Source organism: Quercus robur, chromosome 3, assembly GCF_932294415.1.
Source record: "Quercus robur chromosome 3, dhQueRobu3.1, whole genome shotgun sequence".
NCBI lineage: Eukaryota > Viridiplantae > Streptophyta > Magnoliopsida > Fagales > Fagaceae > Quercus > Quercus robur.
The window spans coordinates 29,171,621-29,196,002 of NC_065536.1; the positions used below are offsets into that span (position 1 = coordinate 29,171,621).

At 33.2% G+C, this 24,382-nt stretch overlaps 2 protein-coding genes across 2 annotated transcripts; both read left to right on the forward strand.

The window, feature by feature from the left end:
* Positions 1-391: 391 nt before the first annotated feature.
* Positions 392-8,296, forward strand: LOC126717730 (probable RNA-dependent RNA polymerase 1). The gene is made up of 5 exons (XM_050419582.1): positions 392-524; positions 1,602-1,890; positions 3,905-5,742; positions 6,288-6,438; positions 7,301-8,296. The coding sequence occupies exons 2-5, from the start codon at positions 1,663-1,665 to the stop codon at positions 8,093-8,095; spliced, it is 3,012 nt and encodes a 1,003-aa protein (XP_050275539.1). The 5' UTR covers positions 392-524; positions 1,602-1,662; the 3' UTR covers positions 8,096-8,296.
* Positions 8,297-14,779: 6,483 nt separating this feature from the next.
* Positions 14,780-23,946, forward strand: LOC126717732 (RNA-dependent RNA polymerase 1-like). Its single transcript, XM_050419584.1, has 5 exons — positions 14,780-14,915; positions 16,806-17,352; positions 18,154-20,045; positions 20,813-20,963; positions 22,914-23,946. Exons 2-5 carry the CDS (start codon positions 16,837-16,839, stop codon positions 23,748-23,750), a joined length of 3,396 nt encoding a protein of 1,131 aa, XP_050275541.1. The 5' UTR covers positions 14,780-14,915; positions 16,806-16,836; the 3' UTR covers positions 23,751-23,946.
* Positions 23,947-24,382: the final 436 nt, after the last annotated feature.

Below are 24,382 nucleotides of genomic sequence, written 5' to 3' on the forward strand. Positions count from 1 at the left end.
CTTCCACACTCTAATATCAAAACCCAATCATGCAGTGCCACCTCACAACTTAGCTGACATGTATCTGTAACTCTCACACTTAGATCCTTGTCCTCAAAGGCTTAGACGCTGATAGTCTTAGAGAGTCTTTCAATCTGATAAGGAAATTTTGTACTTCGAAAAAAAGAAAAGAAAGGAATGTATAGAAAAAGTGTGGCAGAAGGACAAAGAACAACGTTGTGGTTTTCTCTCTAATCTTGGCCACTACGTTTCACAACACAAGAATAATAGTAAAACAAAAAACAAACCTTTGACAATGTTCTTTGGAAAGCAATCATATTACGCCACGTGTCAATTACCTTAGATAATTAATGTCTGCGTCAGGTTAATATAAACAGAGAGACACAGAGACACAGAGAGCAGAGAGAGAGAGAGACTCTCTCTCTCTCTGCTCTCACTCTCTGCTCTGTCTGTATATATAGTCGATCATGAGCCTTACTTCTTTCACTGCAGCATAATTGTTCTCTCTGTGTTTTGCTTTTAAGGTCAGACTCTCTCTTGCTTACTTTCAATTATTCATTTCCATTTCTCTTTATCACACATTCGTACATAATGCATGGTTGAAGAATCAAGAATGTGAAGCTTCTTCATTAATATAAAAGCAAAATAAGAATTTGAACCTTCTTTCATGCTGGTTTTGAATTGTTTGAGTTCAATAGTAAGGAAAGTTTTGGTTTTTGAGTATATTGCTGTCAAATTGTATTGTTTCCATAATGTAACTAGACAACATAATTTAATGTTTGGGTTATTATTTTCTTGAGATTTAATTTCTTTGAAGTACATTAATTTGCATTGAATATACGTTTTGTGCAAGTGTTCTACTTTTCTTAATTGACACTGTTGACTCTGTGTACTGACTTATTTTGAACATGATAGTTGAAAATTTGTTAATGGTTTTGATTATTTCATTGAGTTTTGAACATGACAGTGAGCAAAATTTGATGGTAAATTCAAATCAACATGCTTTTCTACACTCCTGCAATTCGATTTTCACTTTCAAATGCAAATGAAAGCAGAGTTTTTTTAGTAGCTTACTTATGTTTTCCTGTTTATATTTTTTGGGCTCCATTTTTTTTCTTGAAAGATATCTTTGCAGTCACTTTGATTTAGTTTTGTGGGTTCTCTCTTGTTATTTATATGATAATAATTCATGTGTAAGGTGCAGTGACATGTAAAACTTGAACCGCTATGACTTGGCTAGGCTGTTAATATTTATGTACTTGATTGTATGCTGATAGGCTTTGGAGATATGATTTTAAAATTTTGTTTTAGTTCTTCCCCTCCTTGGCTAATGGTCTTACTGGTTGGAACCAATCAATGGAAAGACTAGCTTCATCAAAGTATTTGGAACTATTCCTTCAAAGTGATATAACCTGTGGACATCTTAGAAAGATTTGGGAAGAGGGGGGGGGGGGGGGGGGGGGGGGGGGGTGTGGTTGCTTATTGAAACCCTTTCAGTTTGCTTGTTATCTGCTTTCATTGAAGTTATCTACATGGTTTTTGAACTTTTTCAATTGAAGACTTTAATTGGAAATGTGGTTCTAATGACAACCAAATTGCAGATTTCTGAAATCAGTCTCCTTGGCTAATCAACATCAGTTTCTGTGTTCTGGACAATATAGCATGGATAATATAGTGTTGTACTTCGGCTATCAAACTTCAAGGGAAAAATTTTCTGTGCTATGGAAACAGGAAAATGTTTTTGTCAGATATAACTTGGAAAAGAGAAAATTGTACTTCTTTTTCTCATACCTTTCTGACGAGTACAAGCTTGAAATCTCTTATGAGAACATTTGGCAGATTGAGCAATATCGTCCACATGGTCAAGCTAAAAAGTTTCTTCTAATTCAGGTTAGCTGGTTAAAACATTAATTATAAATTTTCACAATTTGCTGCCCTCCATGTTTATTGTAGTTAACATTCAAACAAATAATTCTTGTCCTGTTTGTTTTCTTTGCAATGCTATGAGGAATAAATTGTCATGAGAAAAAGTTATAACATGAAAAATTTTAATAAAGTAGGAAATGGTCAAATACATCGCAATGTGTGGGCATGTTCATAGTCATGCAAACTGGCATAGAGATAGTAATCATATTTCTCCCTTAATTATGGTTTTTGCTTGTAACAATGAGTGTGTGTGTGTTAACTTATGCTGAGTCTACTAATCATATATTTTAGCCTATAACTTTAACTTGTAATTACAGTTCGTAATTACGTTTTAAAGTGTTCCATGAAGATTTTAAGGAATAATGCAAACTACTAACTATTTAAAAAGGGTGAAGAAATCCTTATATCATACAAACTATCTCTAGTATGTGCAAGTATATGGTGTAGAGCCACTAGTGAATATTAGAATTTGGTCTTCCTTGGACACAAGTGTTGTATACCCTCAAGATGAGTCTTAAAATGACCTAATTTAGGCTTCTTAGCATTTGTAAGCATTTGGGCAACGCTATTCATTCCTTACTTAAAGGTTTTTCCCAATTAGTCATGCTTATCATCCTGTTGATGGGCTTGCAGAAGAATGATGAAGTTTTCATTTTCAACAAAATTTTTGTAATGAAAGTATTATTAGCTCTCCTTTTTAGATTCTAAAACTCCATATTTTAATTTTTAGTTATTTAAATATTTCATGAGAAGTAGAGTTAGGGAAGCGAAGATTAAGGTTCCAATGTTGTTACCTTTTATATTTTTACTTAAGAGACTCATAGATGATTCCATTTTAGATTGCCTTCAAGTTGGATAGTTCAATTCTGCTCTAGAGCATGTTGTGTGTGATTTGCGTATTACACCACCTGTCCAAAGGTTTCTTGTCATTCCTCTTTGATTTGCTATAAATTCTTTCTTCTGACATCAACCCCTAGCTCGTTTTATGGTCCTATATTCTAGCAGATGTGCTACTTTAAGAAAATGTTTTCTACAAGGAAGGTGGACTCTTATCCTCGCCTTGGTTTTATTGTTATTATTATTGTTAGAAGTATGTGGTTAAATGATTAAATTTACCATATCCCAATAGCCTAAGCTTTTAGGAGAATCAATAATTTAACAATTATTATTATTATTTCCACATTACAACAATGACTAAGAAAACTAAAGGAAAAGCCAACACTTGCTGTGTCTCCATATCTTGAAGGTGGACTTTTTGAGAACTCTTTTGTGAATTTTGAGATAAAACCAAAAGGATATTCATTTTCTTTGTTTAACATTTTTCTTCCTTTTAGCCAATATTCAAAGATCCCATTCCCAACTATATATCTCTCACGTTCCACAACTTGATATTGGTTGGTCGGAAACCCTACCCCATGGTTCCAGTGTTAGCTGACTTCATAAAGTGGAGGTCATCACATCACAACATGGAAGGGCATCCACGACACAAATTTGGCTCCCATGGACTGATCCTTTCTCTACCCACTCAAGATATGAAGATATAACTCACCCCTCTTCTTTCCCCCATTAAATAGATCCTAGTATCACTTTGTCTTTAGGTGGAAGAAGTAACCTTCAGCATTTCTTAGTCCTAAAAGATGAAATAAATTATATTATACCTCAAAAGGAATAATCTAATAATAATAATTGTGATCTCGTAATTATTTATAAAGCCTAGATCAAGTATATCCCTGATGTGGGTCTCAACACACACTTAACTAATTCATTTAGTATCCAATCAATCTGGAGTATCACATAAATATACTTGTTTATATTTTTATGTTAACTATGCTTAACTTCATCACTTTGAAAAAATGTCTTTCTATGTCATGGGTAAACCCTCTTGTCTTCTTTTATATAAGTTGAAGCTGCTTTGATTTATGTGACATTGAAAATTGATTTTTTTTTTTTCTTAACAATTTTTTCTTTGAAATGTTAGTTACTTGGAGCTCCTCGGATTTTTTTGAAAGATCATACTGGTCATTGGGTTCGAGAAGTTGATTTGACTCCGTCGTGCTACATTGGCCAATCTTCTGCTCTATGTTTGGAGCTTCCACGAAAGGGCTGGATTCCAAAATTTTATGGAGATTTTGTCTCTTATAAGAAAAATGAAGGCCCTTTTGGTCTGAAGCATGGTTCTGCTCTCTCTTGTAGCTCAAGTCTAGTCCCTATTGTGAATCCACCTGAAGGTTTTGACTTGCCTAACAAAATCTTGTTTAAGATCAACTCCTTAATTCAACATGGCTGTCTTCCTGGGCAAGCAATTGATGCCAGTTTTTATCGGTTAGTTGATCCTAAGAGAATAAAAATTGAGTATATAGAAAGTGCCCTAGACAAACTGTCTCATGTGAAAGAACACTGCTATGAACCTGTAACCTGGCTTAAGAAGCAGTACACAAAATATGCCACATCGAGGCAACTTCCTAAAAGTACTACTATGTCTTTAGATGATGGGTTGGTATATGTACACAGGGTTCAAATAACTCCATGTAAAGTATATTTCTGTGGTCCAGAGGTTAATCTCTCGAATCGTGTGTTACGCAATTATCCTGAAGATATTGATAACTTTCTTCGTGTTTCTTTTGTTGATGAGGACATGGATAAATTGCATGCAACAGTTTTATCTCCATGTGCATCTTCGCAAAATGGGGAGAGGCGAACTGGCATCTATGACAGGATACTGTCCACTTTACGAAATGGTATAACTATTGGTGGTAAGAAGTTTGAGTTTCTTGCATTTTCAACGAGTCAATTACGAGATAATTCTGTTTGGATGTTTGCTTCTAGAGCTGGCCTCACTGCAACAGATATCAGAAAGTGGATGGGTGATTTTCACGAGATTAGGAATGTAGCAAAATATGCTGCCAGACTGGGTCAATCATTCGGCTCTTCAAGAGAAACATTGAGCATTAGTAGGCAGGAAGTTGAAAATATTCCTGATGTAGAAGTTGTAAGGGGTGGAATCCGATACTGTTTCTCTGATGGTATAGGTAAGATATCTGCAGAATTGGCTAGAGAGGTGGCTACAAAATGTGGCCTCAAAAATTCTGTTCCATCTGCATTTCAGATTCGATATGGTGGGTACAAAGGTGTCGTGGCTGTTGATCCAACTTCTTCAAAGAAGTTGTCATTGAGAGAGAGCATGTGTAAGTACAAATCAGAAAATATAAAACTAGATGTCTTGGCATGGAGTAGGTATCAGCCTTGTTTTCTTAATCGTCAGATAATCACTCTTTTGTCCAACCTTGGAGTTATGGATCGAGTTTTCGAAAAGAAGCAAAAGGAGGCTATAGATCAACTAGATGCTATGTTAACAGATCCGTTGAGACAGGAGGCATTGGAATTGATATTCCCAGGAGAGAGCACAAGGGTTCTAAAGGAAATGCTTTTGTGTGGTTATCAACCTGATGCAGAACCATTTCTTTCAATGATGCTACAAACATTTCGTGCATCTAAGTTGCTAGAATTACGTCTCAAAAGTAAGATATTCATTCCAAATGGAAGATGCATGATGGGATGTCTTGATGAAACCAGGACATTGGAGTATGGTCAAGTATTTGTGCAAATTTCTCGCTCTAGTAGGCAGCTCTCTAATGATTTCTCCCGTATGTTTCGCACCAGCAGCTCAAACCCAAACAATTTAATTTTTGAGGGTGATGTAGTTGTTGCTAAAAACCCCTGTCTACATCCCGGAGATGTGCGTGTTCTTAAGGCTGTTGATGTTCCGGCTTTGCACCACCTGGCAGATTGTGTTCTTTTTCCGCAAAAGGGGAGGAGGTAACACTGTGATATCCAACTGTAGATAATTCTAAAGCATGAAATCCTATAATATTTGCACATTTACATGAACATACATACAGAGTTTATGCATAATCCTATACCAGCATTAGTATATATACATTTCTGCATCAGTTTATACACATTTATGCATACCTTTACATGCTTACATATATGCATGCATATGTATGACATAATAACCCGTTTGTACTTCTATAATGCATGCATTGATATAATATGTACCCTATATAAATGATATGAAACATATTCTCCTCCAGTAGGTTAATTTCCATGAAGGTGGCTTGTCTATTTATATGGCCATATGCTATTATCTGAACTTATTTGATTTTAAGATTGCAGACTAAGCAATGTCTTTGTTCACTACTTGATGGAAAAATTATAATGTTTTTGGCATGATCATCAAATAATTGCATATTGTACTTTCATACTGGGCTGTTGTCTTGGCAAGACACCACCTAATTAAATTAAAATAATTTCTTTGGGAATACTCTACTCACTAACATTAGTTTAACAATTTGTATCAGACCTCATCCAAATGAATGTTCTGGGAGTGACTTGGATGGAGATCTGTACTTTGTCTGTTGGGACCCTGATCTTATTCCTCCTCGGCAATATCAACCAATGGAGTATATCGGAGTACAGACTAAGTCACTCGATCATGATGTTACAATAGAGGTAATATCAATTTATAAGTGGTAACAAGTCATACATATTTTGAGCACACCACATTTTAATTTGCCTCTGCAATTAATCTATGCATAAAACTGCAATATAAAAGTAGGGTAAATTAGTTCTTATTGAAAAATATCAACACATTTGCTTGTACCACTTGATGAGAATACACCATGTTTCCGTCATCTAGCCTTTGTGACCTTGGGTTTTCTATATGTTAAAAACAATTATGCATTAAGTTTATATGTGGCTGCGTATATTCTTGTGCATCTAATGAGCAGTCTTTATGATGCTGTTTCAGAAATTTTTTTATGGCATGAGGAAAAAGTATCGTTTCCATACTCACAAACTATTATCTTTTCTGTTCTTGTTATATTGTTCACTAATGCACTGTGTTGTTTAAGAAATTCAAACAAATATTAATATGTGCACAGAATAATAAGCCAAGTACATATAATTGATTGAAATGCTCTTATTTGGATATTTAGGATCATTGAAAAGATTTTTTTAACAAATATATTTGATTTTGTTAAAAGGCTCTGGCTTGTTATAGGGGCATTAGTTAGGAATCAGGAAATTCTAAGCATGAATTGCCTTATTATCAAATCTAGAAATCCCATGACTTGTAGTCATTCCATTTGCCTTAATGATACTGCTTCTCTCTGCTAGGCATTAATGCATCACACTAATGCATAATGAGTAAGACATTCAAAAGAAACTTTCTAATATTTTTGACTCGTGATGTTCTGCACTCGTTAAATTTTAATAACCTGTTAAAGATTACATTAGTTCCTCATATTTTCTGTCTCATTTGCAACATCCTTCTATAACTTACATAACAAAGCATGTCACCATTGTGCTACAGGAAGTACAAGAGTTTTTTGCCGACTACATACTCAACGACCGTTTAGGAATCATCGATCATGCCCACACTGCCTTTGCTGATAGGAATCACGGTAGGGCAATGAGTCCTCAATGTCTTAAGCTTGCAGAACTACACTCAATTGCGGTTGACTACACAAAAAGTGGTGTTGTAGCTGAAATACCAGATTATCTGCGTGTTAAAAAATATCCAGATTTCATGGAAAAGCCTGATAAAAGCACCTACAAATCAAAACGTGTGCTTGGAAAGCTTTATCGAGAGGTGAAAGACCATGCATCGCTCACAAGCCCCGTAACACCCTTCACCTTGGATGTAGCAATGCAGTGTTATGATCCTGACATGGAAGTAGATGGCTTCCAGGACTACATCAATGATGCTTTCAATTACAAACAGGAGTATGATTACAAGCTGGGGGGTTTGCTGGATTATTATGGGATTGAAACTGAAGCTGAAATACTCAGTGGGCACATATTGACAATGTCAAAATCTTTTAATAAGAGGAGGGATCTGGAACAAATTAATTATTCTGTAATGGCACTAAGAAAGGAAGCTCGGAGCTGGTTCAACGAGGGAAGTGAGTCAGATTCTGACACTGATATAGTCAATGCAAAAGCAAAAGCAAAAGCATCGGCATGTTACCATGTTACATATTACCATAGCTATTGGGGTCGCTGCAATGATGGAATGGATAGAGCTCATTTCCTCAGTTTTCCATGGTGTGTCTTTGACAAGCTTATCCAGATCAAGAAGGATAAATTAAGTAACATCCTAGCTTGAGACTTATCAGAATTGGAGAATTAGTTGAGTCATGAATTGCGCTTGGATTAAGAAGTTTATTATAAAGATTCTAATTATGTAATTAAGCAAAATTGCTTGTGTGACTACTATTTATCTTTACTTATTGTTACTAGTATTTGCTTGTTGATAAACTACATGTAAATGCTCCAAGAGGATGTTTGGGGTTATAAATTATGTTTCAACTCCTGTTGAACTAATATCTATGATTTCTTATCATATTTTCTTATTCTTCAACATCATGCTGTGCATTCAGATCCACTTCTTCTTGTCAATAAGCTTGATGCTGTTTGGGCATATGCTTGAGAATGGCTTGGCACATGAAATCAGGTAATCAAGAACTAGATACCTTACTCAATGCTGTAGGAACATAAGGCTGCTATCTATTCCTTATTATCATGTATGAACAATTGGGAGGGCAAGTATATGACTAAACCGTAATAACATATATAAACACTAGTCAATAAATGCAATTTCTTTATCTATAAAGAAAACACAACGGTTGCAGCCAATAATTAACTTATTGGCAAGAGCTCAAAAATCAACTCTCCCAAAACCTCAGATCTAGTCTACAAGTAGTGTGTATATATATACTGCAGCTTTTTTTCTTACATATATTTTGTACTCGTAGTTGGTGACCAAGGTGATATAGGATCGTTAAGAGTTTCTAAGAAACTCAACTTTCTAAAATCCTTACACCTCTTTCGTAGTAAAAGGTTTAGAATGACTATTATGTTGGAATTATCCTGGTCAAGATATTTTTGGTGAGTGTTCTTTATATGTCCAATCCTATATGTAATGGTTGATTGGACAAAGTATGGGTACAAACTTATTAGTTGTAGCCTAAGACTACAACTTCACTTAATGCATTTTTATTGGATGTGAATTTTAACAAATCTACTATAGGATTATATTTTCTTTTTATATCCTCCATGTTTGCAAAATTTCTAAAAAATAAAAAATTAATAATTATGTCATCAATTTAAATTTCAAGTTTGTGTAGTCTAAAATTATGCATAAAAAATAAATTTACGAATCGAACAATAAATAATATCCGATTGACACAAAGTTTGGTATGTGTATTAACAACATAAAGAATATGCAATCCAACAGATAAATTTTTAAAATATGTAGTCATTTTAATTTTTTTTAATGGGAATTGTAGCTTAAGTTTGAAGCCAAACTTTGTCTAGATAGATAAGCTTGATGGGTTAGTTTAACAAATGTAGGCCTATTTGATATTTGTTAAGCCTGGAAATTACACATCTGATTCAAATAGTTACGATAATTGGGAAGAAAAAAAAAATCTATGCAAAGTGATATTGCAATGGTTCAAATAGGAAGTGGTGTAGTGGATAGTTCCTATCAAATACTTGGGGAAGAAGTTTACAATTTTCAAAGACTCAATCAGTGCTTTGTGGACAGGACGATCAGGATAGGTCTCCCCCACATTAAACTTCCACAAGAAGGAGAGAATTCCCCCTCATTGGGGAGCAGGGTGACCCCCCCATGAAAGTTTCCAAAGTAGTATTTGGGAATTAGCACTATAATACAAAAAAGCTTGTTGTCCATGACTTTTCCTAAGCCAATGGGAGATTTCTTCCTTTTCATTACTGGTTCACCTATGGGATATAGCTCATTATTTTTGGTTTGTACGGAATGTGATAATTTCCTAGTGCAATCAAAACCTTTTTTTTTTCTTTGGTAGAAATGGGTATTTATTTAGGCCGTGCGTTTTGAGAGCCTAAAAACATAGCGTTTTTAAAACTCAGAACTCTTTTTCATAACAATAACTGTTCATAAAGTTTTTGCAATGCTTATTTTAAACTCAAAGTGTGTGTTTGGGTTCGACTTCTGCGTTTCCCTGCTGCGTTTTGTTCTTTTTTTTTTTTTTTTTTTTTTTTGTTTTCACGCGTTTTGGGTATTGCGGTTACTGTTCAATGAACAGTAACCGCAAATGTTGACTTTCTGCCGTGAACAGTGCATATATGCACTGTTCACGGACCCACAAATTTCATTTTTTATCAATTTTTTCATTAAAAATGGGTCCCACAGCACTATTTACACATTTAAAAATTATTTTGCTACAGTGTTTTCAGTTTTCAGTTTTCAGATTCAGCAAAATAAGTTCTATCCAAACAGACCCAAAATATCGTTTTACAACAACGTAGAGCAAATACATCAAGTTTGTCCATTTGCCACCAACAGCTAGTGTCTAAATCCAGGATTCATAGGACACTCTTGGAGTACCGATACAAAAGAAAAGATGGACAATAGGAACACAACTCTAAAAAGGTTTTATTTATTTATTTATGAGGGGTAAAAATTTTCTGTAATTGAATTGAGGCAGCTATATGGATTTTGGGGCTTAAGGTGAAGATTAAAGTGAAGCTTTTTATTTTATATGTTTAATTTTTTTTTTGTTAATTAAGTTTATTCTACTCACTTTTTTAGATGCAAAATTACTAATTAAATTTTTGTATTAAAGTTTCTCTAACATTTTTTTCCAATAGAAAATATGGCTAATTCATGTGACCTTTCTTTTTCACTACATCACTCAATAAATTGAATACATGATCATTGGCAAAAATAGAAAAATACCCCTTTCGCCCAAAAGTTCTAACAAAATGTCTTTGTTTTGAAATTATCTAGTGATATGCTCCTGTTTTAAAACTCAATTTTCTAAAAATTGAGTTTCAATGTAAAACTCAATTTGTAGAAAATCAAGTTATAGGCAATCAAACTTTAAAAAAATAATAATAATAAAAAATAATTATGGAACCTAAGTTCCATTTGAAATTTTTCAAGGAACTCAAGTTCCATGAACTTGAGTTCATTACTAAAATTCAATTTTTAGAAAATTAAGTTTCAAAACAAGAGCATTTTTCTAGATAGTTTTAGAACAGGGGCATTTTGCTAAAACTTTTAGACAAAAGGGGTATTTTGCCATTTTGGCCCATGATCTTTCTACTTAGGCCATATATATATATATATATATATATATTAATTTTAAACTATATTCTATATATATAAATCATCCACTCATATTTTATTTAAGTAGTAGAATATACAGTTCCAAATATAAATACGATCATAATAAATGTTTAATGCTAGAATATATAGTTCAATTTTCAAATAAAATCATCAAATTTTATATTTAGAAAAATAAAATCATATTATGTTAAACTTTCTCGTGAATTGAAAGGATTGTTGACTAGTTATATATGTAACTAAGAGCCTACAGTTCAATTAATTCGGTTGAAGTAATGATATTGATAAGGGCAAAAAAGTTGATTTTGCTCTCCTTGAGCAAAAATGTTCTAACCAATATTTTGCTGAAAGGTTGATTTTCCTCTCTTTCACATTTTATATTTCCCATCAAATCTCACTTTACTAATATTTTACTCTCGACTTTCTTTCACTTTACCAATATAAAACTCACTTATTTTTTCTTCTCTATTCCATTTTACCATTATCAAAGAGAAGCAAAGTTGAAGAAAAGTTCAATGAAGGATTAAGGAATTATTAAACAAGGTGCAAATTATTTATTTAATTCATATTTATTTTTTAAATATATTAAAATACGATGTCAATTTTTATTTTTAATATATGCTACAATCTTATGGCATTAATGGATGAGAATTTAGTTGCAAGTGAGACTCATAATTTGTTCTAAGGAATTCTTTTGGCTACTAGATGGGAACATAACATTAATTTTTATGACTAAATGTTCAAAATTTCATTTGACAATATTAGGCCATTGTACTCAAACATTTCTTAAATAATGACACTAGTGAATTTGGATGTATTTCTAGCATTATTTGTGTTTTTTTTTTTTTTTTATCCAAAAGTTTGGTAATTAAAACTATTTTCTATTTTACAGAAAATTTTAATATTGTTTTTTTAGTAATAAATAATCATTTTTAGGAAAAAAAAATGCCATATTTTTTTAGTAATAAATAATTATTTTATTTACATATTTTTATTAATTATTTTTTCAATTTTCATTTTTACTTTCTTGCATTCTTGGTAAATTCACCATCACCATCACCATCACCATCACCATCACCATCACTGATCCCAAATTACCACCATTGAAATAGTTTAGCACTACCACTAAGCCAAATCCACCACTACAATTCTACAAACATTAAGATTAAAATAACAAGGACCAAATTGCTTATTTAAATTTATTTTTATTATTTTATTGATTAGGTAGTATTCAAGTGTGCTAGTAATGCACACTGTTTGCCACATAGTCATTTCCCGTTGTTGAGTTGATGGTAGAAATCTAATTGACTAAAACTTTAAAATAATAATTAATAAGGATTAAATTGACTACTACCAAAATTTAGGGATCAAAATGATTTTTTTTCTTATTTATTTAATATCAAATATAAAATAAAAATCCAAATTGATTTTAATATTCCACAAAAAAAAAAAAAAAAAGGAAGAAAAGAAAAGTATTCTTTGTAGTGTTGGACGTGTGGCTTTTAGGAGAAGACAGAGATTTTTTTTTTTTTTTTTTAATTATTATGGAGCAAAGAATTTTTTTTAAGTGGGAGAGAAATGGAAAAGTTATATTGGTCTTATTAAAAAAAATTAACTTGTGAACATTTTTCTTCTGTGAAAAAAAATATATGAGTGGAAGAGAAATGAAACAAGTATATTGGTCTTATTGAAAAAAAAAAAAAAATTTTTTTGTCTGTGAAAAAAAAATAGGACACTGTTAACCAAACCCATAATAAAAACTAGACTCATCACACGCATTTCGCGCCTACGATAAGGTTTTTTTTATTTATTTTATTTTATTTTTAATATCATAATTTTTCATGCATTCTAATTTAAGGTTTGAACCTTTTTTTTTTTTTTTATCAATATTACGTATTTAAAACTTCTAATACAACCAAGAGTGTCATGAGGCTAGCTTCACAAAATGAACAAATATTACATATTTATTTTGTAGCAAAAAAAAACTATATTTTTATTTTGAGAATCTAATTTATAATTTATAAGTGGATAAAATAATTTGAAAAAAAAAAAAAAAAAACCTTATTTTTAATGCAATATTTTAGACTTTTAGTGAAGTTAGAGTTATATGTTTACCAAATTATCTTTTAATTTTGTCTTTACTTTTTTTTTTTTTTTTTTTTTTTTTTGAGAATGAAGTTTGTCTTTACTTAAACATAAAAATGTCGAGGAATTTTTGAAAAAGAAAAAAAAAAAATTCTAACCAATGGAACTCCCTAAAAAAATAGCATAGAGTATAGATTATGAAAATTCACTCCTTTTCTAGTACCCTGAATCAGTGTCCGGTATTTTGGGCTGGAATATTGGCATTGTAATCAATACGTTGTCGCTTGTCTCTCTTTTATGCTTTTTCCACATGCCTAAAAGCGTAAAAGACTTATCCTTGACTATCGTCCGGGATAAGGGGGAGTAATCATTTGCCACGATGTCTCTCATATTATGCTTATCCAATGAGCGGGTTATTGCACAGCAAACTATTTCACAATTTTGTTTTTCATAATTTGACATGACAGATTATTAGTGATGGTCAATCATTTACTCGTGAATTCATTATTTATTCATTCAGTAAAAAACAAAAAAAAAAAAATATTCATTATTTATTCACCATTATTCACCATTTGTAACATTACAATTGTAATAAAAAATTTGTCATCTTATATATATATATATATATATATTTTTTTTTTTCTCATCGAGTACCTTTTTTTCCATGTGAGAAATTGACCATGCTCGTGAGCCGTCCTAGACTAGGATCCAAGACCCACCCACTGTACGGACGCTCTGGAAAAGTAGTGTGAACAATTGATTTTCAGTTTCCACAACTGGTCTAATATCTTTTTCTTTTCATTGGTCACGACTTACGAGCACCAAGTGCGATCGGTGGATAATTAATAATTTTTTTTTTCTTTTAAATAATATTACACATATTTTTTCATACTTTTTTATTTGTATATATTTTGAAAAAACTACAAATAATATTATTTAAATTTCTCTACCAAACGGCTCCAAATTTCTATAGGATTTGACTATAAATAATGGAAAAAAGTAATAATTTTTTGTGAAAATAATAAAAGTTTAATTATATTTTATTAAAAATGTGACAAAACTTGTATCACATAAGTTTGAGGAGTGTTATGTATATAATATTCTTACTAACAAATTTATATTACCTCAATTTTATCTTTTTGCTTTATTCCAAAAGTTATATCAGTGCTTATAAAAAAAAAAAAAAAAAGTTATGGCAGTGGAATAAAATAACTCTTTAATTATACAGTCATATATGATAGTGTCACGTTATAGATCGCAAAGATTCAGCCTAAAAATAAATTATTTACCTCCAAATAGAAATGAATGAGAGAGAATCTAGAACAATCAAGCACAGAGTAACTCACTACGTGGCCTAAAACTATTAGCTATAAGAGACTCCTTGCTTTCACAAACCAACCAAAACATCGGATTCTCCAAAAAAAAAACCAACCAAACATCGAAACGTGTCAGTAGCACGTAAGTCTAGAGCGTGTTGAAGAGTGAAAATCCAATGATGGGTCATGGCAAAGTCAGCTTAACAAGTCAGCAGAAATAGTTTAACCAAAAGGGTCCCGCGAAGTAGGGAATGAATACCTTCCTTCCTTTTAATTCTATGTATATTTGTTTTAGTCTGAGGAATTGACTTAGGATTGCCAACAAAAGAGAGTGAAGAGTAGAGAGACACTCTCTCTGTCTGTGTTTTTTCACATTCTTCATAGCTTTTGGGTTTTTTCCTTTATTTCTGGTGAGAAACTGACACTGAGACTCCTATAATAAATACTTTTTTCTTCATCAGTTATATGGGTTTCTGTGACTGTGTAATGCTAGCAAGTGAAAGTGATCAAAGGGCCTGTTTTTTTTTTTTTTTTGGTAATTTGTTTTACTGGGTAGAAATTGTTTGGAATTTTCAATTGATAAAGGGGTTGCTTTATTTCTTGTAAAGGTTTCTTTGTGCTACTCCATAATCCATACTAGTGTGTTTGATTAATTTTGATGCATTTTGAGTATGAGCATTATTTTATCATTCTCATAGTGCTTTTGTTTAGTGGATAATCTGGCTACACTATCTAACACTTATGGGGGTCTTTTAGTTATGTTTGTTTTATGTAAATCTATAAGTTGGGATAGATACTGTGTTTTCTGATTAGTTATTGGTATGTATCAAGATGTCTTTAATTTTGCTGCCTATTTTTCAAACTGCTACTTAGTGAAAAAGAAAAGTGATCTGCCTTCTTTTAATTATGGGTCATATTATCAATCAAGAGCCAAAGCCACTCTACTTCCACTTCTTGATGTTGTCACCAGTCACATTGAATAGTAGAGATCTGAACCTTTCTAACTTGCTACACAGTAGATCAAAACCCTCTCAAGCATGTGCCTATCATATCATTTCATTGAAATGTTTATTTATTCTAATATTAGAAAATATTAGTTGTTTATGATTTTTTTTCCATGTTATCCACTTCTTGTGATCTAGCATAGAGACTTGTTTTGAACATTAGACTATACTGTGAGGGATAGCTTCCCCCTTTGCTAAAGGCCGACTTGACAGTGAAGGTTAGAGTTCTTTGTAGAATAGAATATGAGTGAGATACACAATATTGTTAGTCAACATTATCATAATCTTAAGAAAAAGTGATATTTGTATGGCCTAGTCAAATTTAGGAATAGACAGAGGTTTAGGACTGAAGAGTGAACCTACAAAGAAAGGGCCCAATCAACAATCTAGTCCAATTTTTTACCATTCTTGCTTGGGGATTATTAGAAGTTGTGAAGTGCTAGATTTTCTTTTGATCTATGATCCTACCCATTATTAGTTCAACGATCTAGTACAAGATTTTGCACTCTTATGCAGCATTTGATTAGAATTTTTGAAGTATTGGATTTTCTTTTGAGTGAGAGAATCACATTCTTTCAAATATTTAGTGGCAGTGGAAGTACATCCAAAATCTTAGTGGTTACTTAGTATTTAACTTTGTGTTTATTTATTTGATTGTGTGACATGGCTGTGTGGTGATGCAGTAAAAATGAGAGAGTAGTTTGTGAGGTAGCAGCGTGTAACAAGTAGGTGATGCCCAAAATGAAGAGATACGTTAAAATTCAAAATCAATTTTTCAGGAAGACTAAGAGTGATGGATCTCATGATGATAGTTACTTACTTAGACAATCCTTGTTTTCTCTGACTGCATCTAGTTAAAGATTGAGCTCCCCTCGAAATATTACTTTATGGATGCTCATAGAAATGTTTTTTGTCTGGTCTGGAAGTATCCATACCAGACTTGATTTCTGGATGATAATTGTTTTTTGTATAGAAGCTTGATTTTTTTCTTGCCTTTCTTGCATTGATAAAGACTTGTTGGTTTTTTTATTTTCTAGTTATTATGATCTTTCACTAAGTTATGCAATTTTACTTCTTAAATAATTGGGTTTAAACACTTTCAAAACTTTTAACATTTATACTAATTATTTCAATAAGCTTCATTTGGTAAGGTATATATTTTATCATTAATTTCTATGAAGGGAATAAATTTTTTATTGTCTTGACAGAAATGCTAAACACTTTTTTCCTGTTTTATGATATATTGTGCTCATGCAAAACATTAATATATTTTTGATAACTGACTTGTTATGGCAGAAAAGAGTCCTGGTCAAATTAATTGGATTGGATGGGTAAGACAGTTCAGTTGAATGGATTCCATTCTGCTGTGACTGCAGAGGCAGTTAAGGAATTTGTGGAGCGATATACAGGTGAAGGAACTATTTTTGCTATTAAGATTAGGCAATGCAAAGGTAAGCGTCCACTGGCATATGCTATCATACAATTCACCACCACTAGATATGCTGAGTTGATTATCTCCTTGGCTAGTAAACGCCTATGGTATGGGACCTCTTATTTGACGGCTCGGGAAATGGAGCGTGATATTGTACCAAAGCCAAGAACCTTTCTGCATAGCATGGAAAATATAAAGCTGCATCTTGGCTATCAGATTTCAAATAAAAAATTTGTAACTCTATGGAAAGCAGTGAATGTTTCTGTGAAATTTGGGGCTGGATTACAGAAATTACAATTTTTTTTGTCCCATAATTATGTGGAATACAAACTTGATCTTTCCTATGAGAATATTTGGCAAATTGATTTACATTGTCCTCCTGGTCAATCTGCAAAGTATCTTCTGATTCAGGTTGGTCTATTTTTTTTTTTTTTTTTTATTGTTCATTTTAATATATATATTCTCTTCAGCTAAACAAATATTTTTATTTAAGTATTGATTTTTCCATTGTATTGGTTGAACAATTTGCATATTTTATTTTGTTGAATCAAGTCACGTGAACACTGGTTTTATCGTATTCAAATAATAATATTCAAATTACAAATATACTCCCACAAGGGTTAAGAATTACATAGTTTAAATAATATCTGGACTATATATTCAAAGAAATTCATCTGCCAGTGGACTATGGTTCAACTAGCACTTCCTTCTCTCATAATAATGGGCTGGAGGGTAAGGTTTTGGCTTCAAAGACCTACTCGTTGCATGTGTAGTTTACTAATTAAAGAGTTCATCCAATCTTCTTTTATCATCTTATAGTTGTGCATAAACTCTGAAATTCTAATTTTGATTTTTCTATCTTCTGTTGTAAACAACTATACTTATTCTTAGGAGAACTTATCAGTGCAACACTTGTGATGCATATATAAATTGAATTTTTTATGCAAAATAATATTTTCGGTAGTTACTTATCTTGTGCAAGGTTCATATAAAGAGAAATTTTTGTGTCTAGTATGAACTACTGCTTAATAAGCATATACTCTAGGTATATGTTGATGCTTGCTATAGCTATTGACAAAGCATGGTATATTCTCTATAATTACAAAATGACTTTACTTTTTCTCCTTACACTTACTTTTAGTGCACATTGATGGTAGGATTCTTATAAATATCTATATTATAATATTTTTCTTTTTGTCTTTCTTTTTTTAGTTATTTGGCGCTCCTCGGATTTATGAGAAGGCTGTACGCACATCAGGAAATGAATTTGACAATCCTATTTTTAATTATTTCATGCATATTCCTGATGATCAATGGATCCGTGCAATTGATTTCACTCCATCATGCTGTATTGGGCAGTCTTCTTTTTTGTGTTTGGAGCTTCCTTCTGGTCACCAACTACCAAATTTTCAGGAGAACTTTGTTTTTTACAAAGAAAGTGAAGAAGAATATATCCTGGAACTTGGGTCTAGTTTTTCATCCAATCTGGATCTAGTGCCTGTTGTTAGTCCTCCGCCTGGTGTTGCTTTACCATATGAGATCTTGTTTAAAATTAACTCGTTGGTTCAGAATGGTTGTCTTGCAGGACCAACACTTGATGCTAGTTTTTACCGCTTGATTGATCCAAGAAAAATTAAGATTTCCTACATAGAACATGCCCTGGAGAAACTCTTTCACCTAAAAGGATGTTGCTATGAGCCTTCGAAGTGGCTCAGTGAGCAGTATAAAATGTACATCACATCAAGGTATCCTACAAAGTCTCCTTCTATATCATTAGACTCTGGGTTGGTGTACGTACATAGGGTTCAGATAACACCTTGTAAAGTTTACTTCTGTGGTCCAGAAATTAATGTATCAAATCGTGTCCTACGCAATTATCTTGAAGATATTGATAATTTTCTTCGTGTCTCATTTGTTGATGAGGAATTAGATAAAATGTATTCAACAGATTTATCTCCACGTGCATCTTCTGGGAATGGGGATAGAAGAACCGGAATCTACAAAAGGATTCTATCTATTCTTAGAAATGGCATAGTGATTGGTGATAAGAGGTTTGAATTTCTTGCATTCTCATCAAGTCAATTACGGGAGAATTCATTGTGGATGTTTGCTTCAAGAAAGGGACTTAATGCTGCTGGTATCAGAGAGTGGATGGGCAATTTTCGTCAAATTAAAAATGTGGCGAAATATGCTGCCAGACTGGGTCAATCCCTCAGTTCATCCACAGAAACTCTTAGTGTTAGTAGGCATGAAATTGAAATTATTCCTGACATAGAGATTAAATATGGTGGGGTCAATCATGTCTTCTCTGATGGAATTGGAAAAATATCTGCTGAATTTGCTAGGAAAGTGGCTTTAAAATGCAATTGTAAGGGGCAAACTCCATCTGCCTTTCAGATTCGATATGCTGGGTACAAAGGTGTTGTGGCAATTGATCCGACCTCATTTGTGAAATTATCATTAAGGAAGAGCATGTCTAAGTATGAATCTAATAACACAAAGCTAGATGTTTTGGCATTTAGCAAGTTTCAACCTTGTTTTCTAAATCGCCAATTGATCACCCTTTTGTCTACCCTTGGAGTTAAGGATTATGTTCTTGAGAAAAAACAAAGAGAAGCTGTAGAACAACTTGATGCTATATTAACAGATCCATTAAGGGCACAGGAGGCTCTGGATTTGATGTCCCCAGGAGAGAATACCAATGTTCTAAAGGAATTACTCATGTGTGGTTATAGGCCTGATTCTGAACCATTTCTTTCTATGATGCTGCAGACTTTCCGGGCATCAAAGTTGTTGGAATTAAGGACTAAAACAAGAATTTTTATTCCAAATGGAAGAGCAATGATGGGATGTCTCGATGAAACCAGAACCTTGGAATATGGTGAGGTATTTGTGCAGTATTCTTGCAATAGACATAGGCAGCTATACAATGATTTCAGCATGTGCCGTGGCAGTGGATCAGATCAGAAAGTTGTTGTGGGGAAAATAGTTGTTGCAAAAAACCCTTGCTTGCACCCAGGAGATGTGCGTGTTTTGAAGGCTGTTAATGTGCCAGCTTTGCACCATATGGTGGACTGTGTTGTATTTCCCCAAAAAGGATCTAGGTAAATTATCTTCTAGTACTTCTGCAACTTTAATCCTTGATTTAGTTGAATTATAGGATGTCAACTTTTAGCTGTCTCTCATGTCTTTATGTGAAATATCCACTTTGTTTATGAGCTAGCAAGATTCTACATGTTGACTGCTAGAATCTATTCTCTGCAGATGATATGCTGCAACTGCAACCTTTGAGGATAAATTTGCATGAAGTCCTTCAATTTTTATATATGAGGCTTAGTCATGTCTCTTTCTAGTTAGCAATAATTTTGCCAACTATGCTTGTCATTTTTAAAACATGATAAAAACATGGATACAGGTTTGCGATGTGGCAGTCTTCCTGTTAGAGTTATACCAAAAAAATCCTGAAAAGGGAAAGAATAATCTAATCATGGTTCAAATAAATGTTTTAGATACTTAATGATATTCTCTCACAAGGGAATTAAATGTCTATGCAACACGAAAACTTCACTTTCCCTTCTGGTTTTAAAGTTTGAGATGCAGATGATATTGGCATTTTGGCATCTGAACCAATTGGATATTCTAAGTCTCTGTAATTTGGAACCTAGGACTTCAGCTTCAGTGCAAGATAAACCATTATTTTCTATATGCTTTGTCTGCAACATCATCAATTAGTTTATATGTGGAAAAATATAGTTCATTCTTTTGAAAGCTATTTTCTAAAGATGATTGTGACTGACAGTGCTTTGATTTCCTGTGTAAAACTTCCATGTAATCATGGACTTCTGATCTAAAAAAAAATTTAAAATATAAGGCCCCATCCAAATGAGTGTTCCGGTAGTGACTTGGATGGAGATATCTACTTTGTCTGTTGGGATCGTGAACTCCTTCCTCCTCAGCAAATTCAGCCAATGGATTACACTCCAGCACAAAGTCTGCAGTTGGATCATGATGTTACCATTGAGGTATGGCTTTCTTGGATAAAATGATAATATGTACAAGTAATTGGGGAGATTTTTTTGGGTCTAAATTGTAGGTTCTCTGGTTGTTTTCTTGACATCTTCGATTCTTATTTTGTCCTTTTATCAAGGTATCTCAATGTTATGATTCATGATATCTCTATTCCCCCCCCCCCCCCCCCCCCCCCCCTCTTCTTCCCCCCTTGTGTGGCTTGATGTCATTATAATTGTTGTGACAAACGCACGAAGCAGTAAAATAGTAAGCACCACGATACAAAAATGGTTCCACATATTCTGTCTAAATCCATGGGCAACACCAATTATGGCACAACCATAGCATGGTTAAAGTAAGTGATGTGATTTTAAAAGTTTAGTTATATGTGTCTTAGGGTTAATGGGTTTGATTTAACTAGTTGTGGTCAATTTTGTATTTAGAGACAAAATTGTAACTTTTGCTCCCTTGTGAATCAATGGTATTTTGGTAGTTTAGTTGAGTTTATAATTTTCTTGGAGATCCTAAGTATCTTAGGTTTTATTTTCTTTGAGTCCAAGTTTGTCTTTTAGTAGTTATTGCCTTATCAAGTTTTTAGTTTATGAGGACTTCTCAAACTAGTAGTCTTAATACTACTAGTACAGGAAAGAGTCCATGCATATATTTATGTTTAATGTACTCAAAGAATAGATGGAGTTGATTAATAAAATATTGAGTGTTTTGAGTATTGAGTATTGAGGCACATTGGTCTTTATGTGTGCGCTTTGGTTTGATTTAATTAAGGTTTGATTTACTAGTCAAAGTAGGAGCCCTAGTTTAAGATTATGGTTTTTGCAATGTGGGTTCTCGTAATCAAATGAGGAGTTGATAAAATATTGACTGTTTTGGGTACTAAGGCATGTTGGCTTTTTTTTTTCCCTCTTTAATATTCTGTTGCTATGCACGCTACTTGTCATAGATTGTGTTGGCAAATTCGATTGTCATTTCTTCTTACCTCTTTGCAAACCAAAACTAATTATTTTCTCTTGCCCCAACCAAAATTTACTATAAAAATATGAATTACAACTACTCTCATGAACCTCAAAAACACAATAAACATTTACAAACCCAAAGCCCCAATATACCTGAAGGTGCTCTCACACTAACATAAAAGATTTGTCTTCCAATTCTCACACACACATTCTCCAGAAGTTACACCACTATTCTAATTATAGGGACAATCACAGTTCCCCACTTCTCTTCTTGTCAATGTGGGAGTAACACTCTTAATAGGTAACTTTCAGTGGAGTGGAAGGACTTTTGACAATCACAGGTTCATATTTGAGTTAGAAAAGAAGGAAAAGAAAGTATTAGTCTATTTGAAATGCTTGATGATTTCATATCATCATAAATGCATCCCAAATATATCTTGGATGGGGGGAGGAGATACTGGTGATACCAAGTAGCCAATACTTGTTAATTTTTTGTTTATTAATGCCCTGGCATGGTAGTAAATGACTGAAAGGCATTCGAAGTTGTGTTGTGGGTTCTTCGGTTTGGTTAAGAGAGTTGTCTTCTATTTATCTGTTGAGAGATTTGTTTTGCATCTGATGGTCATCTAAAATAGGAACTATTTAACATTTTATTTGGGTTGTGATTTCATACAAGCCTAATTTCTATGTATTCTTTAATACATGGTAAAAATTGTACCAGAGGGGCAGCATTTTATATACAATCAGCATGGAAATTAAAACATTAGCTTTATAGTAGCTTAGTCTTTTCAGCATTATATGAATTGGATTCCATGAAAATCCTTCAAAGCATTGAATTGATGACTTGCATTCGTGTATATGTCATAATGTACAGTAAATTCAATGAATTTTAAGTTTCTGCTCAATTTTATTTCAAGTCTCATAGCTTTCTACTTATATAAAATTCTATTTCCCACAAATTCCAATGTGAGGTGTCTTTTTTTTCAATTACAGGAAGTCGAGGAGTATTTTACCAATTACATAGTCAATGACAGCTTAGGAATTATTGCCAATGCCCACACTGCATTTGCAGATAAAGAGCCTTTAAAAGCAATGAGTGACCCATGCATAGAGCTTGCGAAGCTATTTTCAATTGCGGTTGACTTTAATAAAACTGGTGTGCCGGCTGTAATACCACCTAAGCTTCATGTCAAAGAATATCCAGATTTCATGGAGAAGTCTGACAAAGTCACCTATGAATCACGCAATGTGATTGGAAAGCTTTTCCGGGAGGTGAAAGATATTGCACCAAATACTAACTATTTTAAGTCCTTCACTGCCGAAGCTGCAAGGAGGTCATATGACTCTGATATGGAAGTTGATGGCTTTGAAAATTTCATTGATGATGCTGTTCATTACAAGGAAAATTACGATACCAAGTTGGGAAACTTGATGGACTATTATGGCATCAAAACTGAGGCTGAGATACTCAGTGGGAATATTATGAAGATGGGCAAGTCTTTCACTAAGAGAAGAGACTCAGAAGCAATTACTATGGCTGTAAGGTCCTTGAGAAAGGTAGCTAAGGCCTGGTTCAATGAGAGGGGAAGTATATTAGATTCTGAAGCTGATGATGTATACGCAAAAGCTTCAGCTTGGTACCATGTCACATATCATTATAGTTATTGGGGTACCTACAATGAGGGTATGAATCGAGATCATTTCCTTAGCTTTCCATGGTGTGTTTATGACAAGCTGATCCACATTAAGAAGGAAAAGGCGAAAAAAAGAAGGGCTCAAAACCTGTCTTCTCTGGAACACCAGTTCACCCGTGGATTGTGTTTGAGTTGAGAAATTTGCATTTGTTGTCCCCTCTTGAACATTTGATGATCTCTATAGCTTAACTTTTCCTTTAACCATATCATGTGTATGTAAATAGAAAGTGCAGAATTTAAGGTTTGTACGTAATATTTGCTTCTTTTAGTGGTGTATAATATTCTGTCACTTTAATAAGATGTAAATGCCTAAGCTGATGGTTTTACTCAAAGTCGATCATTTTATTATATAGATCTATGGTTTCTTCCTTTTTTAGAGGCTCTTGACCCACAGTAGTGGTTTTGAAGCCCTCATTATATTTGTTAACGGCTCAACTCTGCAGGCTGAACTGAACTGTTAAAAATCCAATTAAAACCTGATAACACAAAGCAATAAAATTCCTATTGTCATTCATCTGGAACAGCTAGATGCGTTCATATCAAGACTCATCTTCTCTTTTATTATATATATAATTCATCATGACTCATCTTCTCCAGGTCAATCCGAATCTTTAAAAAAGAAATGAGCACAACACTGTAGTTTTTTATGCATTTGGAGGTATTCTAGACAGGATTGTTACATAAGAGGCAGAAAACAACCACTTAAAAATAATGTCAGTGACTCTCATACTAGAGCTCATTGAAAGTATGTTGAAGTATGACAATTAT